We start from the raw sequence: 16,520 nt of genomic DNA, 5'->3' as shown, positions 1-16,520 counted from the left end.
CCACTTCCAGCGTATTCCACATCTGTTCATTAAATAAACATGGTCCCCACTGCTGGGTTAGACCTGCCACCAATTTTCAAAATTCTTCAGAAGTGCGGATCGTGCAGGGAAGGTTGCCCAAGTACTTCACCTTCGTGCCTTTCCATCTGTGTACCCTTCCCTTTAATACAGTAATACACCCAAAACCCAGCTCAGTAGCCATCCCATTGTGGGGGGTCGTCAAGTATCTGCACGGTGGTAGCCACCTGACCACACAGGATCGCACTATTGGTGTCGGAGCTGATAACTCCCAAAGTATGCCAAAGAGTATATACTCATCATGACTGGGCACAGGGACTCCGAGCAATGGATTACTGGCCAGGTAGCCATTGCTGAGGCTTGATAGTACCCATGGTGAGAGCCCCCATTTGGAGTGGATGGAACCATGGTGGATTAGCTGCCAATGAAGCGGATGAAGTTATCTCACTCTGGTGTCCATACAGCCTCAGCAGTGTCTATGAAAGGACCGTCCTCTTTCAATGCAGAGAGATACGGCGTTTGAAAAGCCAGTGCAAAAATAAAAACTACTTACGTGTTTGGGGTAAACTTTTTTATTTTTGACACAGTCTCCTTTTAGACTTATACACATCATCCAACGCTGTTCTAATTTGTTGATCCCTTCTGAATACGTGATGACTGGGTGTTGTGTGATGTCCTTAGGTTAGTTAGGTTTAAGTAGTTCTAAGTTCTAGGGGACTGATGACCATAGATGTTAAGTCCCATAGTGCTCAGAGCCATTTGAACCTTCCGAATAATAGGAATTGTCCAAGTCTGCAGAATAGCTATTTGTTGCTGCAATCACCTCCTCGTTTGAATAAAATCTTTGTCCCGCCAGCCATTTCTTCAAATTGGAGAACAAATAGTAGTCCGAGGGAGCCAAGTCTGGAGAATAGGGGGGATGTGAAACGAGTTGGAATCCTATTTCCAATAATTTTGCGACCACAAATGCTGAGGTGTGTGCTGGTGCGTTGTCATGATGCAAAAGGACTTCTTTGCAGTCCAATACCCGGCGTTTTTCTTGCAGCTCGGTTTTCAAACGGACCAGTAATGATGAATAATATTCAACTGTAATAGTTTTACCCTTTCCCAGATAGTCAATGAGGATTATCCCTTGCGAATCCCAAAAGACAGGCGCCATAACCTTTCCGGCCGAAGGAATGGTCTTAGCCTTTCTTGGTGCGGATTCTCCCTTGGTAACCCATTGTTTAGATTGTTGTTTGGTCTCAGGAGTACAGTAAAATGTATTCATGTTTCATCCACAGTGATGAAACAACGCTTAAAGTCCTGTGGATTCTTACTGAACAGCTGCAAACCATCCTTGCAACACTTCAAACGATTCTATTTTTCGTCAAGCGTGAGCAATCGCGCAACCCATTTTGCGGATAGCTTTCTCATGTCGAAATGTTTATGCAAAATATTATGTACCCATTCATTCGATATGCCCACAGCACTAGCAATCTCATGCACCCTAACTCCTCTGTCATGCATCACCATATCATGGATTTTATCAATGATTTCTGGAGTCGTAACCTCCACAGGGCGTCTAGAACGTTCGGCACCATTTGTGTCCATATGGCCACTCCGAAAATTTTGAAACCACTTATAAACTGTTCTAATCCAAGGTGCAGTCACCGTAATGTTTATCAAGCTTCTCTTTAGTCTCCTGAGGCGTTTTGCCTTTCATAAAGTAATGTTTAATCACCACACGAAATTCTTTTCCGTCCATTTTTGACAATGACTCGACTTCCTTGATTCACACAAATGCCAAACACAAAGAAATAGACCAATATGGCTGAAACTTGGTGTGCGTTCTTTCCAAGACATGACCTCGATACGCGCCGGTGGTGCCATCTCTCGGACTTCGCACGGACTTTTCAAAGGCCCCCCATATGATCCTAAAATGCTCCCTTCCATGGCTATACCATGGAACGAATGTGTGGCTAAGTGGCAAGTGGAGCAATACTCCCCACAATACTTGGTTTTTACAAGGACTGATTGTTATTCCTTCTTGGCCACAAACCCCTTGTTATTTGTGGAGAACTTTGAAAACAAGTTTGGGCAAGTGGCTAAAATGAAAAGTGGGTCAATTCTGATCAAAATGGCATCCCCTACCCAGTCACAGGCGCTGCTCGCTTGTAACAAGATGGGTGACATACCGGTGACTGTCACTCACTGTAAGTCTAACCTGGAGCCATGGGTTGTACACTGCCTGTCGTGTACATAGGGGGCCAAACAACAATAAGGTTGCTACCACAGCCTTCATCTTGGCCTTTGAGAGCGACTCATTGTCTGAAAAGGTCAAGGTGATTGTATACCAATGCGATGTCAAATTGTATGCCCCTCGCCTTCGCCCCCCCCCCCCCACCCGATTTCCCATAATGTGAGCACTCCCTGTGCACCTCCCCTGGAAAGCGCCATTCTCCTTGCTCATCAGCTTGTGCTCTTTCCCAGAGAGAGAAATGAAAATTCAAGAATACAAGACTGGACAAACTGTTTCCAAGAGATCAAGACATAGTGTGAGTGGCTGCACACAGCATATTAAATAATGTCATAGCTACAGCTATGACATCGCCCCCTTCAGTGACAATGCTCCCTCCCATTACACCTAATACAGTGGGCACTCAGGGCTGTTCAACCATGCCTGCCCTCATGATGGTTACGAGCTCACCTCTTACTGCTTCCCCTACACCTACTTTGGGATCAATGGCTTCCCACCCACCAGACATTGGTGCCCACCTCCTTGCCAGAGACAAATCACCTTCCTCTCGCTTCTCTCGCCAGGAAGGGCTTCCTCAGGGTACTTTCTTCCAAGTGTTCTGCCAGTCTACAACCAGTGGCTGACAGAGCAACAGGCTACTGGTCGCAGCACTTCATGATCAACCTCTTTACCTGGAGCTGTTTCAGAGTAGCCCTCACAGTCATCAAAATCCATCAAGGAGAGAAAAGACAAGAAAAAGTCCTTCAAGAAGGACATTCCAGTGGCCTCCACGGCATCAGATCCCGCCTGTTCCACTCCTGTGGCTGAGGCAGAGCTTCTGGCGGCCACTGGAACCATGGTTCACACCACACAATGGAACCCAGAACCTATGTATATTGCTGCCATAACAGTGGCAGCAGGTGACCCTAAGGCGAAAGTTGCCCCCTTGGTCCCTTCATTAGCCTCACTGTACATTGAAAATATTATTCTCCATACCACATGTTACACCTTTGGAGGCTGTAGATGTTAAGGTAAGGGTATTTCAAAGACATTACCATCTGCAATGTTTACCTTTGTCTTAATGGTGAAGTGTCTCAGAACATACTGTTCGCATTGGTTTCTAAGCTCTCCCCGTCTTTCCTAATCTGGGGTGATTTCAACATCCATAACCCTTTGTGGGGTGGAACCGTGGTCACTGGCTGCAGTAAATATCTCGAAAATTTCCTGGCACAACTTGACCTTTGCCTTGTGAATACTTGCACCCTCACACATTTCAGTGTGGCACACAGAACCTTCTTGGCCATAGACCTTTTCACTTGAACCCCCATCTTCTCCCACCCATCCTCTGGAGGGTCCATGATGACTTGTGTAGTAGTGACCATTTCCCGATCTCCCTGTCCCTCTCTCAGTGTCACTTCCCTGAATGCCTGCCCAGATGGGAATCACAACAGTGCTGACTGGGATGCTGTCGACCTTGACTCCCTGCTGTATGGAGATACTGATGAGTCAGTCCAGAGCACAACAACAGTCACTCTTTCAGCAGCTGGTTTCGCAATCCTCTGTTCCTCGGGGCCTCAAGCCGACAGAAGACAGTGCACTGGCAGTTCTCGGAAATTGCAGAGGCCATTCGAGATCGTAGGCAGGCTCTCCAATACCATAAGCAGCACTCATTGATGGAGCGCCTCGTTGCCTTTACGTGGCTTCGTACCTCGGTCCACTACCTAATAAAAAGATGGGAAGTGATCCTGTGTTTCAACCATCAGATTACATACCTCTCTCCTCTCTGCCCTCCCACAGGGTGGATGTCGTTTTAACTAGGCTGCGTATTGGGCACTGCCTTTTTAGCCATCATCAATTGTTAAGTGGCGCTCCCCCACCATTTTGTGCACACTGCCCCCAAGTTTTAACTGTCCACCATTTCCTGGTGGTATGCCCAGTTTTTAACTATTTACATTCCTGTTTGGGTTTGCCGTCTTGAGTTATCGGCTGTTTTAGTGAATGACACGTGGGCTGGCGACCGCATTTTACTTTTCATCAGTCGTAGCAATATGGCGAAGGCGATTTAATTTTTAGTACTGGGCCTCCGTTTCTCTATGATGTATTTTATAGACCTTTCTCCACGTCCCCATTTTAGCTGTCTTCTTTTATGTCCATTGGGATTGATGTAGTCGTTTTTTAACTCCTCTCTGTCTTCGTGTTGTACAGTTTTGACATGGGCGCGTATGACCCAAGTTGTTTTTGCACCCAAAAACAAAACAAACAAACATACCTCTCGCTAGCACGTGTGGGTTAAGATCAGACATATCTATGGATACTAGACACCTGCAGGTGTAGCTGGTATTACCTTGAAGGGCACTGTGTACACTGACTCAGACGCTGTCGCAAAACATTTTTCTCTGCACTATGCTCAAGCGTTAGCATCTGAGCATTATTAATCTGCCTTTCGTGTCCGAAAACAGCGGCTGGAGGGAAAGCAGCTGTCTTCTACTAAACACCACCTGGAGCTATGCAGGAATTCATCAGGGTCTTCGCCCACTGCCCTGATACAGCCCCAGGGCCACACCGCATCCACAAGCAAATGATCAAGCACCTACCAGCGAATTGTCAGCGTCATATCCTTGCCAGCTTTAACTGCATCTGGAGCGAGGGTCAGTTCCCATCGCAAAACTTTTAGTTGGCTGGAACACAGAATGGCTCACTCTAACTTTATCAAACAAAATACGGGCTATAAAGGAGACTATTAATCTGTGGAGGTCCTCCATGCAGGCCTCTACCGAGGACTCTACCATACCTCGCTGTCTCCACATTGGCCATACTTGGCTGACTCATGGTCATTTCCTCCATAATGTGCACCCACCCTGCTGTCATTGTGGCTCCCGTTTTACACTCACTAAGCTAAGAATTAAAAGCAATTTCAAGAAATGTATAAGATTCAAAATAGACTGAGGTGTAGGTCAGAGGTAAATGGAGGTTTTTAGGATCCATCTACTGTGAGAGGTGCCCCTCTCTGTCCGACTTGCAGCTGAGTGAGTGGTGGCATAAGATTGCCACAATGGCCACATAAGCTTGTCCTCGGGATTCAATGTGTGCTCCTTTATCCTCGTACCTTACGCCTCTCTTCCATTTACTGACAGTAAATATAGTGGGCTGAGCAATTGTTCACACCAATGACATCCTTTTTGTTGTATCTCAATTGCACCTTCGTGAAAGGGTGAATGAGGTGCAGACAAAAAAAGAAAGAGAGAAAGAAGAAAAACCTGCTACGGATAAACTAACTTCTGTTAAGTGGTATGGTATCAAAATAAAAAGAAATATTATCTGACGCTGTGAGAAAAACATTTTCGGGAAACACAGCCATAGTTTCGCTCGCAAAATAAAATCTAAATTGGGGTACAATTGATCATATAGTTTCACTATTGGTGACAAATTTATGAAACCAATAATTGCCATAAAATATCTAGGAGTAAGCATCCGGAGCGACCTTCAGTGGAATGGCCAAGTAAAACGAATAGTGCGAAAACTGCCTGTTGGCTTCTGTCTCAGGTTCTTCAGCCGACGTTCATCTAATGATTTTTCTGACGTTTCGCCAGCACGAGTGGCTGGCATTGTCAAAGCTTCACCCTCCATTGCCGGTGGTGAACTGGAGCCGAGCTCGCGGGCGCAGACTATATGTACCTGGCGCGCCAACGTCCGAGGGCTTCTCCGCGGTCATTTCCGGTGCGGTTCTCCTCTTGCTACCTGCGACGGTCGTTCGCTGCAGTACGGGAAGCCAGGATCCGTTTACCTTAAGGCTTTCCTCTTTCTTGTTCAAACTGTTCGCGTGTTTTTGTATTTCTACAGCTTCTCTGAACAAGCGCGTGTGATAGTGGTTGGTTAGTTTTCGGTACGTCGTCGGATCTAATAGGTCTCGGAACTTTTGCTCATAATCTTCGGTCTTCATTACGACGGTCGCATTCCCCTTATCGGCAGGCAGTACCAATATACTCTTGTCGGCGTTGAGATTCTTAATGGCTTGTACCTCTTCTTTCTTCAGGTTGCAAGCTGGTGGTTTTGCTCGGCGCAGTATCCTGGCTGTTCCCGTGCGTATTTCCTCTGCCCTTTCACAAGGAAGGGCACGAATGGCTGCTTCGGTGTTGGCAATGATGTCCTCCATAGGTATGGTTCTCGGGATGATAGCGAAATTCCCTCCTTTTTGAAGAACAGACTCTTCCTCTTCGGTCAATTGTCGTTCAGTGAGGTTGACCACTGTGTGTGACATGTCGGGAGTCGCCTTGTCGGTCTGCTTCCGGCATCTTTCAAACTTTTTCTTCTGTCGCTCGGTGCAGCGCTCGAGTTCGTTCTGCATGCTCCTGTGAGTGATGCTGTCGATCTTGTCCCAGTCGTCTCGATGCATTCTGCTACTTAGTTGATAGAAAATGTCCAGAAGTTTCTGATCCGTTCTTGCCAACTCTCTCCGTGTTGTATGTATTCGCTCACGAAGAAAAAAAGCTCGTTCCATTCTGTCGTAGATACGATGTGCTTGGGCGGTGGTGAATAGGCGCTTACATCTCAAGAACTTCGGTGTAGCACATTCATCTCGGCAACGTGACAGAAAGGCGAGAGAGGACATCAGTCGCGCTTTCTTCTTCCGTCGTTGGTCAAGGCGTCGGTACAATCTGCAAATGAACGTCGGCCGAAGAACCCGAGACAGAAGCCAACAGCCAGTTTGTCAACAAGTGGCCACGAAAGCCTCAACAATTTTGTATTACGCCTCTACGGGGAGGAGATTTGCAGATTGTACCGACGCCTTGACCAACGACGGAAGAAGAAAGCGCGACTGATGTCCTCTCTCGCCTTTCTGTCACGTTGCCGAGATGAATGTGCTACACCGAAGTTCTTGAGATGTAAGCGCCTATTCACCACCGCCCAAGCACATCGTATCTACGACAGAATGGAACGAGCTTTTCTTCGTGAGCGAATACATACAACACGGAGAGAGTTGGCAAGAACGGATCAGGAACTTCTGGACATTTTCTATCAACTAAGTAGCAGAATGCATCGAGACGACTGGGACAAGATCGACAGCATCACTCACAGGAGCATGCAGAACGAACTCGAGCGCTGCACTGAGCGACAGAAGAAAAAGTTTGAAAGATGCCGGAAGCAGACCGACAAGGCGACTCCCGACATGTCACACACAGTGGTCAACCTCACTGAACGACATTTGACCGAAGAGGAAGAGTCTGTTCTTCAAAAAGGAGGGAATTTCGCTATCATCCCGAGAACCATACCTATGGAGGACATCATTGCCAACACCGAAGCAGCCATTCGTGCCCTTCCTTGTGAAAGGGCAGAGGAAATACGCACGGAAACAGCCAGGATACTGCGCCGAGCAAAACTACCAGCTTGCAACCTGAAGAAAGAAGAGGTACAAGCCATTAAGAATCTCAACGCCGACAAGAGTATATTGGTACTGCCTGCCGATAAGGGGAATGCGACCGTCGTAATGAAGACCGAAGATTATGAGCAAAAGTTCCGAGACCTATTAGATCCGACGACGTACCGAAAACTAAGCGCAGATCCGACGCAACGTATCACACGGAACACGAATCGATTAATCAAGGCGTCTTCTCTGCCAGCGGACATACAGAGAAACCTGCGCAACACAGAAGCCCTACCACCTCGGCTGTATGGATTACCCAAGATCCATAAGAACAACGTTCCACTGAGACCGATCGTTAGCGCTCCTGGATCACCGACATATAAACTGGCAAAACACTTGGCCTCTCTGCTCCAGCCACACGTGGGGAAGACCGACACATACATTAAGGACTCAGGACACTTCATTGAGAAGCTGAACAAACAAACTTGCACCAAACGACATCCTGGTCAGCTTTGATGTTGTTTCGTTATTTACGAAAGTGCCACTCAGTGACGCTCTGGAGCACATCGGTTCCATTTTCCCGCTAGACATCAGAAAGCTCTTCCATCCATGTCTCACCACGAGCTATTTCACGTGGAATGGCGATTTCTACGAACAGCTGGAAGGCGTCGCCATGGGTAGTCCTCTCAGTCCAGTGGTGGCCAACTTCTTCATGGAACAATTCGAAGCACAGGCACTGGACTCGGCGACTTACAAACCTAAGGTGTGGTACAGGTACGTCGATGATACTTTCGTGGTGTGGAGCCATGGTGAAGAACAGCTCGGTGACTTCCTAAGACACTTGAACAGCCTCCATGCCAACATAACATTTACCATGGAACATGTCAAAACCTCCTAGCTCATGACAGAAGGCAAAATGGCGAAGTCCACTGGCCCTTCAAACGCTAACGGGCACGACCAAACTGGCCCGACATGATACACCGTCCGTCCGTCCGGCTCCAGTTCACCACCGGCAATGGAGGGTGAAGCTTTGACAATGCCAGCCACTCGTGCTGGCGAAACGTCAGAAAAATCATTAGATGAACGTCGGCCGAAGAACCCGAGACAGAAGCCAACAGGCAGTTTGTCAACAAGTGGCCACGAAAGCCTCAACAATTTTGTAATAGTACGAAAACCACCCGGAAAGAAGTGATGTTCAAAACACTGTTCATCAATCTGGGACACTTACCAGATCGTGTTAATAGAAGAGTGAGATAAGATCCGACAAAGAGCGGCGCGTTTTGTCACGGGGTCACGGGATCGCTTAGCCAGCGCGAGAACGTTACGGAGATGCATAGTAAACTCCAGTGGCAGACTCTACAAGAGAGACGTTGTGCATCACAGAGAATTTCCTATTGAACTTCCGAAATGGTACGTTCCAGGAAGAGCTGTACAGCATATTACTTCCTTCCACATACGTCTCTCGAAATGAACACCACAAGAAAATTCGAGAAATTATGGTTAATTCTGAAGTTTATTGATAATCATTTTTGCTACGCACCATTCCCGTATGGAACATGGGAAGATCGAATCAGTCGTGGTACCTGAAGTACACTCCTCCATACAATCAGGTGGCTTGCAGAGTATAGGTGTATATGAACTGTCACAGTAGATCACAAAATAACACTGCAATGCGTGCGAGCGTGTTGCAACGCTGTCTCTAATGCCATGGACAGCTTTGGTCAGTGTGTATGGGCACAACGCTTGCCCCTGAATAACTGAAAGATATCGCGAAAAATGCACGCTCAAGCCTCGCCGGAACTTCGGTGACGACACAGGTTGAAGCTTTATTCATGATTGACTATGCCTATCAGTATAACTACTGTAACTAAGAGGAGCGTTTAATAAACAATGCAATACTCTCAGTCAATTTTGGTTAAAATATGCGGAAGTTGTGGACATCGTAGAAAAGTCCCCTTCGGCCCCTATGGTTTCTTGAATTTCCGATAGGTGGCGGCGCTGTACGTAGGCTTCAAAATGGCGTGTGTAACGGAGGTCCGCTCCAAGCACAGCTGGTGAAGTCATGGCGACAGTCTTCTGGGACTCTGAAGGGAGTATTCTGTTTGATGTGCTCCCTCATTGTGCAACGATCAACTCTGACGTGTTATGTGCCACACTCAGAAATTGAAGAAACGACTTCAGCGTATGTGTCGCTACAAAAATGCAAACCAACTTCTCCATGACAACGCAAGGTCTCACACGTATCTGCGCAGCCGAGAGGATCTCACAAAACTACAATGGACCGGACTGTTCCTCCTCATCCTCCCCACAGCGTGAATCTCATGCCTTCAGGCTTCCAGTCATGTGGCCCAGTAAAGGATGCACTCCGCGGGAAGCAATACCTGGATAAATAAAATGTTGTGTGACTAGGGGCTCCCGGCAGGTAGACCGTTCACCGGGTGCAAGTCTTTCGCCACTTCGGCGACTTGCGCGTCGATGGGGATGAAATTATGATGATGAGGACAACACAACACACAGTCCCTGAGCGGAGAAAATCTCCGACCCAGCCGGGAATCGAACCCGGGCCCTTAGGATTAACATTCTCTCGCGCTGACCACTTTTTTTTTTTGTTCGATGTAGTTAGTTGCGTTTGGTCTGGGCGGACGTCACAAGACATCCGTTCAAGTTGAGCGTTGATTCTTTGACTCAGTTTTTTTATTACAGAGAGCACGCAGCCCTCTGACCGAAGACGCTGAGCTACCGTGCCGGCACCACTCAGCTACCGGGGGCGGACAATACCTGGATGATAGGAACGTTATTGATGAAGCAAGATGATAGTACCGCCGTCGACCTGTAGAGTGCTACCACGCGGGCATACAGGTCCTACCAGTAAGTAAAGTGGCGTGGGTAAGGCCACCGTATTGACGGAGATTATGTTGAAAGGTGGGGTTTCGCAACCAAAAAAATGGAGTAACAAAATGTATTGGAACACTGAATACAACCAACCTGCTTTCAGAAAAAAATTTTGCATTATTTACTTAACGCCTCTCGTACGTCATACTCATTACGGTGACGAGACCCGAACCGTCTGTGAAATCGTAGATTTCAAAGTTAATTATGGCAACCAAGAACTATGGAAAATTAACGAAGAGCAACATGAGTGGAACGAACTCAGTGACGCGAGATGTACTCACGCATACCACAGAAGAGTGCAGTTATCACGTTAATTAAAGTCAGGGCATGATTCAGCTCCCCAGTGGCCATGACTCACACCTCCAAGACTTGTTCAAAATTAGGAAACAGGCTACTGTCGCCGCCAAGCGCGTTTGTAATAGATAATAAGGAGCAGAAACCCCGTTACACGCTAAAAATGATTTGACTGAACTCACGAGCATTTCGTATCGCGGATGTTAGGAGGCATGGCTTTTCTTAAGATTTCTAAAGGCACCCACAACTATCATCCTCAGTGCACGCAACTGCATGCGGCGTCTCGGAAATATTTCTCTGACGTTTCTCGCGCGTCTTGTTAGAAGGCCTACGTGAGTGTTGGTTGCACAATATTATATAGATGGAAAAATATTCCTGGCAGTTTATTTCATGGACTACCAAACATTACACGTCCAAAATATTATTAGGTGGTCCCTGGGCATTAAGGATTCCAGGAGACGTGTTTTATCACTTTTAAGAATGGCATCTCTTTAAACGACGCTTGCTCCGAGAATTTGAAGATAAATGCTAAATTAAAGCAGTTATTACTCATAAGGCTATTTTTTTTAAGATAAAGAATCCAAGCGATCCGCGCTGGCAGCCAATGCACTTCGCTGTGCGATGCATAACTTTGCAAACCACAACAATACGGTAATTAAAGTTGGACTTCTGCAGTTCACTTTCAGTTCATAGCTGTAAAAGTTGAAGCTCCCAGTTTGTTATTAGTTGTTAGTTAAGGTGAAAACTGAATATCTAGCCAAGGTGTTTCCTTTCATGGGCAAAGGAAAGGATTCGCAAGTCCTCACCTACATTGGTTTCATCTATATGGAAGGTATACTTCTTAACAGTGTCAATGACCTATTCTGGTGGTAAAGTTTGGAAAGAAAGTCATATGAAAAATTTAGAGCACTTCCACAGTTTACAGCAAATTTTACACGATTGGTCTAGTCATTTCATCTGCATTGCTGCTTGCTGAATTAAGGACATTACAATAGTTTTGTTTAATGTAATTCACGAACATAAACACTTTATTTTGGTTGCTGAATGTGTGATGTTGAAAGCCTCTTCAGACAGCTAGGGCATAGAAAAATCTCATTCTCACATTATATTGGAACTTAGCCTTCCCAGTCGCAAGTTTGATCTGTTGCTTTTCCTCCTTCAGACCCAACCACTCTCTTGTCAAATCGAACTAGGAATCGACGCGTCTGTAGGAAGAAAGTAGTTAACTCAAATGATCTGAAATACCAGTCCATTAACACAGTGATGGTACACTACCTTCGTAAACCGAAATTTGTAATGCACAAGTACTAGATATTACTGTCCTTCAGAATATTTCATCCGATCTCATTCTTCACTTTTAAAAAGGATCCATGTAACAGCGCAAATATAGTTAGCGCTCTCTCTCTCTCTCTCTCTCTCTCTCTCTCTCTCTTTCTCTCTCTCTCTTTAGACTTTGCGGAAACTGTGCTAGTCCACTACACTTGGTTAAAGAAAGATACATCCGCTTCGGAAACAGTTCAGTGTTGAATAATTGTGGTCTTCTCTCTATGATCCTGAAGTCACACGAACGCTTTAATGAAGTATTGCGAAGATAAAATTTTTGGACTAGGCATATGCTTCTGGTTTTTAGTCTTTTAGTGGTTGACTTTCATAGTAGGCCCATCTTTTCGCTAAATATAGAAAAAAAACTGGATTAGAATTTTGGATACTAAATGCTGTGCGCGCCTTTATAAATATCGCGCAACCAGAGCGACATCGATATAAGTGCTAACTCATCAGTCGCGATGAGAGCAAGTCGCCACTGTATTTCAAGTCGTGACGCAGACCAACAGCTGCGAACTGACAATCTTACGGTAAACACGATATTTTGATATGCCAGATAAGTCACTGACGAACTCCATCCATACGGTATCCTTCTTTTGAGGTGCACTCTCACAAAAGTTTACTATAGTGTTGAACTAAAGCAAAGTGGATTATCCTATCAGAGTGCAAACATTAATCTGCTACCATAATAATAATCCTTTATTTCTGTAATAATGCTGTCTTTATTTAAACATTGCCATTCATTTCAGAGCGTCAGTAAACAACGCTGTACCACGTGAGGATGTGTTCGCTAATCAAACTGCGGTTTCAAAAAGAAAGTTACGTCAAAAAAAGGATACTTCTAGAAACCTATCGGTAACGTATTTAATTTTTATGTATAAAAACAAAGCAATATTTGTTTGGATTAACCAAACGTCAACAACTGTTTCCAAAGAGAAATAATTTAATCTAATTCAAACATTCTTAAATTAAACGAGGTGTCAGGCAAGAAGAGAACTGACAATTTATTTGCCTGTTATACTCGTAAACAAAACGATGGATCTTTAACACTAAATTAATGCTTAGTATAGGTTATGTATCGGAAACCAGGACGTGTACAGTAAACAGTTTCTAATGTATCTGTCAGGAAAAGTAATAAGGAACGTTTACACGACAGAAAATATTAAACTATAGTTTACGCTGACGGTCCTGTATTTGTAAATAAGCTGTCTTCTTTTTAGCCATGGGAAACGTATATAACACATTTACGTTAGTATAGTTAAATGACATGACATGATAAATACCTCGAACTGTGCTTGTGGGCCTTATCACTCGATATCCAATGTTGTCATGGTCAGCAAACTCTTCAGAAGTCACAGAATTTGCAATATTCTTCTGATGTACGAGAAACGACGAGTGTATTTCACCTACCACTGTTCCACTTCCGTGTGACGGCAAGCGCAAGCGGCAGTTGCCTTTCGTCACACCCCATGCAAGGATTTGCCCGCCATCTGTGCAGTAACAGAGTAACTACGTAGACCCCGCCAACAGCAGGAAGCGCAGTTGGCACGCTCTTCATTCCCAGATTCGTATTGCGTGCGAAATAATTGAATACTGTTCGTCTGTGTGTGTGTGTGTGTGTGTGTTAATAAACCTGCGGTTTGACTATAACATCACAGTTTCAGCATTTTGTTGACAGTAGTGGGCTAGATGCTTAACATACTCTTACTCCGACAAGTCGTCTCAATAAACTTCAGTAGTCCGTACGCTCCAAACGACAGGCTGTCTATAATTTTACCTTTCTGCTTCCTGTGTATGTTATTAGCATCACCAACCATTTGTTTTAAGTTCCACAATTTTCCGCCATTTTACCATTTAAGTCACCGATTTTACTGCCTACTTTTATTATTTATTATCTTCATTTTTTTAAAACAAATTCTGTAGGCTGAAGAGCGACGTACTAAGCTGCAGCCAGCCCGCCCCCTTAGGGAGGTGTCGAAACTCAATAAAGTAAAAAAAAAAAAAAAAAAAAAAAAAATCCAAACGATTGGAAGCGCATGAAAATAATCGTCTAGGGTCACAGATACACAACAGACTACAGCGTAGCTGTTTGAATGGCGAAGCTAAAATTGTGAACATCTTGTTTGAATGAAAACTGATCATTAATTACGAACGAGCCTGAAGTGTGTTATCAGAAATTTTATACGACAGTACGCTTAAAACTTGCAAAAACTCTACGATTTTACTATATGGGGTAATCAGAAAACGTAGCTTTTATTCACATTCGTAAGATGTGAAAACTGACTATTTGACGATTGTGGCCACTTGAAACGTCAAGAATGCATATCAGTTGTTATCAAGAGAAACATTATGCGTACGGAAAACTAAATTCACACGCAAAAATATTCTTTACAACGACGAAGTATGAAGAAAACAACTGTATAAACATTGGGCTGATGCTGAAGATTATTCACCGCCCATCCAAAAGGATAGCATCGTGGCGATGATGCAGATACAATTACCTTTTACTGACACTCCTACTTCTGTACCTATAAATTGCATCAGTCTCAGCAAATGATGCTTAATTGTAGCAACAGTGTGAGATGTTTATCGTGTGTCATGTAGGATTAGAAAATATGGTAATGACTGTCTAAGTTCCCCCACTGATCTGGTTCTCTCTTCACAGTTCATACGTGGGCCGAATGAAGGTGCTCAACTCTCCATTTGATTGTTCTATTTCATACACTCGAGGATAGTTGCTCTACACACTTGCACAACGTAACTAGTTCAAATTGTTGTTAGTAAATATCCGAATCAGAAGCTGATAAGTTGTTTAATGTCGCACAATAATCTTTGTATTTCCATACTCACATTCAGTTCTCAATTTGCACAGCAACCAGACGTCTTAACCCGATGCTCATGGACGTCTATAAACATTTCTTGCTCTTACAATACACACGTGCCTAGTTGCATGGTTTCTAAATCACTACCAAATGATTGGCATCATATATTGGGAGCTATCGTCTTCCTTTCACAGATCATGCATACACCTCTGTGCGAACTGAAAATAGCATAACATTTTTCAGCATAATCACGAGAATATTTCGGATCTCTGTTGCATTTCTAATCGCTGCACAGAAAGATGGTTCTAGAAATTTTGTCAAATAGTTAGCACTCTTCTTCATGCGTCTCCAAATTCGAACATTTCAGTATGTCTGTGACAGTTTCATGAGCTAAGGCGTAGCGTAACGGATTACACTGCTATTCCTTCAACACTGAAGATCCCTGGTTTCCCCAAATGGACATCGATCCCACATATTCGAGCAGAATTCCAGGGCAGACAGCATCAACATTTTATAGAGGTCTCACTCACGGACGGACTGCAGTCGGATAAAATTCGCCACGCGGAGTGGCCGCGCGGTTTGAGGCATCATGTCACGGACTGCGCGGCCCCTCCCGCCGGAGGTTCGAGTCCCCTCCCTCGGGGATGGGTGTGTGTGTTCGTCTTAGCGTAAGTTAGTTTAAGCTAATTTAAGTAGTGTGCAAGTCTAGGGACTGATGACCTAAGCAGTTTGGTCTCTTAGGAATTCACACACATTTGATTCTGGATAAAATTCTATCAAATGAAACGACGCCTCCCAATGACGTTGTACAAGAACGAGATTTTCACTCTGCAGAGGAGTGTGCTCTGACATGAAACTTCCTGGCAGATTACAACTGTGTGCCGGACCGAGACTCCAACTCGGGGCCTTTGCCTTTCGCGGGCAAGTGTTCTACCATCTTTTTTTTATATTTTTATTTATTTATTTTAATCTCATTTTGGTCTATTGTTCGTTGACTTTGTTCGTGGCGGGCGACCGATGACACTCGTTCAGGTTGTTCGTTGATCCGTTCACTCAGTTTTTTATTACAGAGGGTAGCTAAACCCTCTGACAAAACACGCTGAACTACCGTGGCGGCGTCATGACGAAGGACTGCTGCTGGAAGTAAAGCTGTGGGGACGGGGCGTGAGTCATGCTTGATGCAGGCACGGTAGCTCAGCGTGTTCGGTCAGAGAGCCGGTTGGCGTCTGTAATAAAAAAAAAGCTGAATGGAAGGATCAACAAACGAACTTGAACGGATGTCATTGTGACGTCGGCAACGACCAAACACAACGATCAACAACTAACAAAAAGAAAAAAAAAGACGGTAAAGCACTTGCCCGCGAAAGGCAAAGGTCCCGAGTTCGAGTCTCGGTCTGGCGCACGGTTTTAATTTTGCCAGGAAGTTTAGTATCAGCGCACACTCCGCTGCAGAGTGAAGATCTCATTCTGGAAACATTCCCCAGTCAGTGGCTAAGCCATGTCTCCGCAATATCCTTTCTTCCAGGAGTACTAGTTCTGCAAGGTTCGCAGGAGAGCTTCTGTGAAGTTTGGAAAGTAGGAGACGGGGTAC

The 16,520-nt window shown here is 45.0% G+C and overlaps 1 protein-coding gene across 1 annotated transcript in view; it reads right to left on the bottom strand.

The window, feature by feature from the left end:
* The window catches only part of LOC124722360, a 345,875-nt gene that overhangs the window by 306,965 nt on the left and 22,390 nt on the right, over positions 1-16,520 (bottom strand). The window contains exon 2 of the mRNA XM_047247535.1: positions 13,391-13,597. Coding sequence (XP_047103491.1) covers positions 13,391-13,597 — 207 coding nt within the window. The remainder of the gene's footprint in view (positions 1-13,390; positions 13,598-16,520) is intronic.

Source organism: Schistocerca piceifrons, chromosome X, assembly GCF_021461385.2.
Source record: "Schistocerca piceifrons isolate TAMUIC-IGC-003096 chromosome X, iqSchPice1.1, whole genome shotgun sequence".
NCBI lineage: Eukaryota > Metazoa > Arthropoda > Insecta > Orthoptera > Acrididae > Schistocerca > Schistocerca piceifrons.
This window is presented reverse-complemented; position numbering and strand designations above follow the sequence as displayed.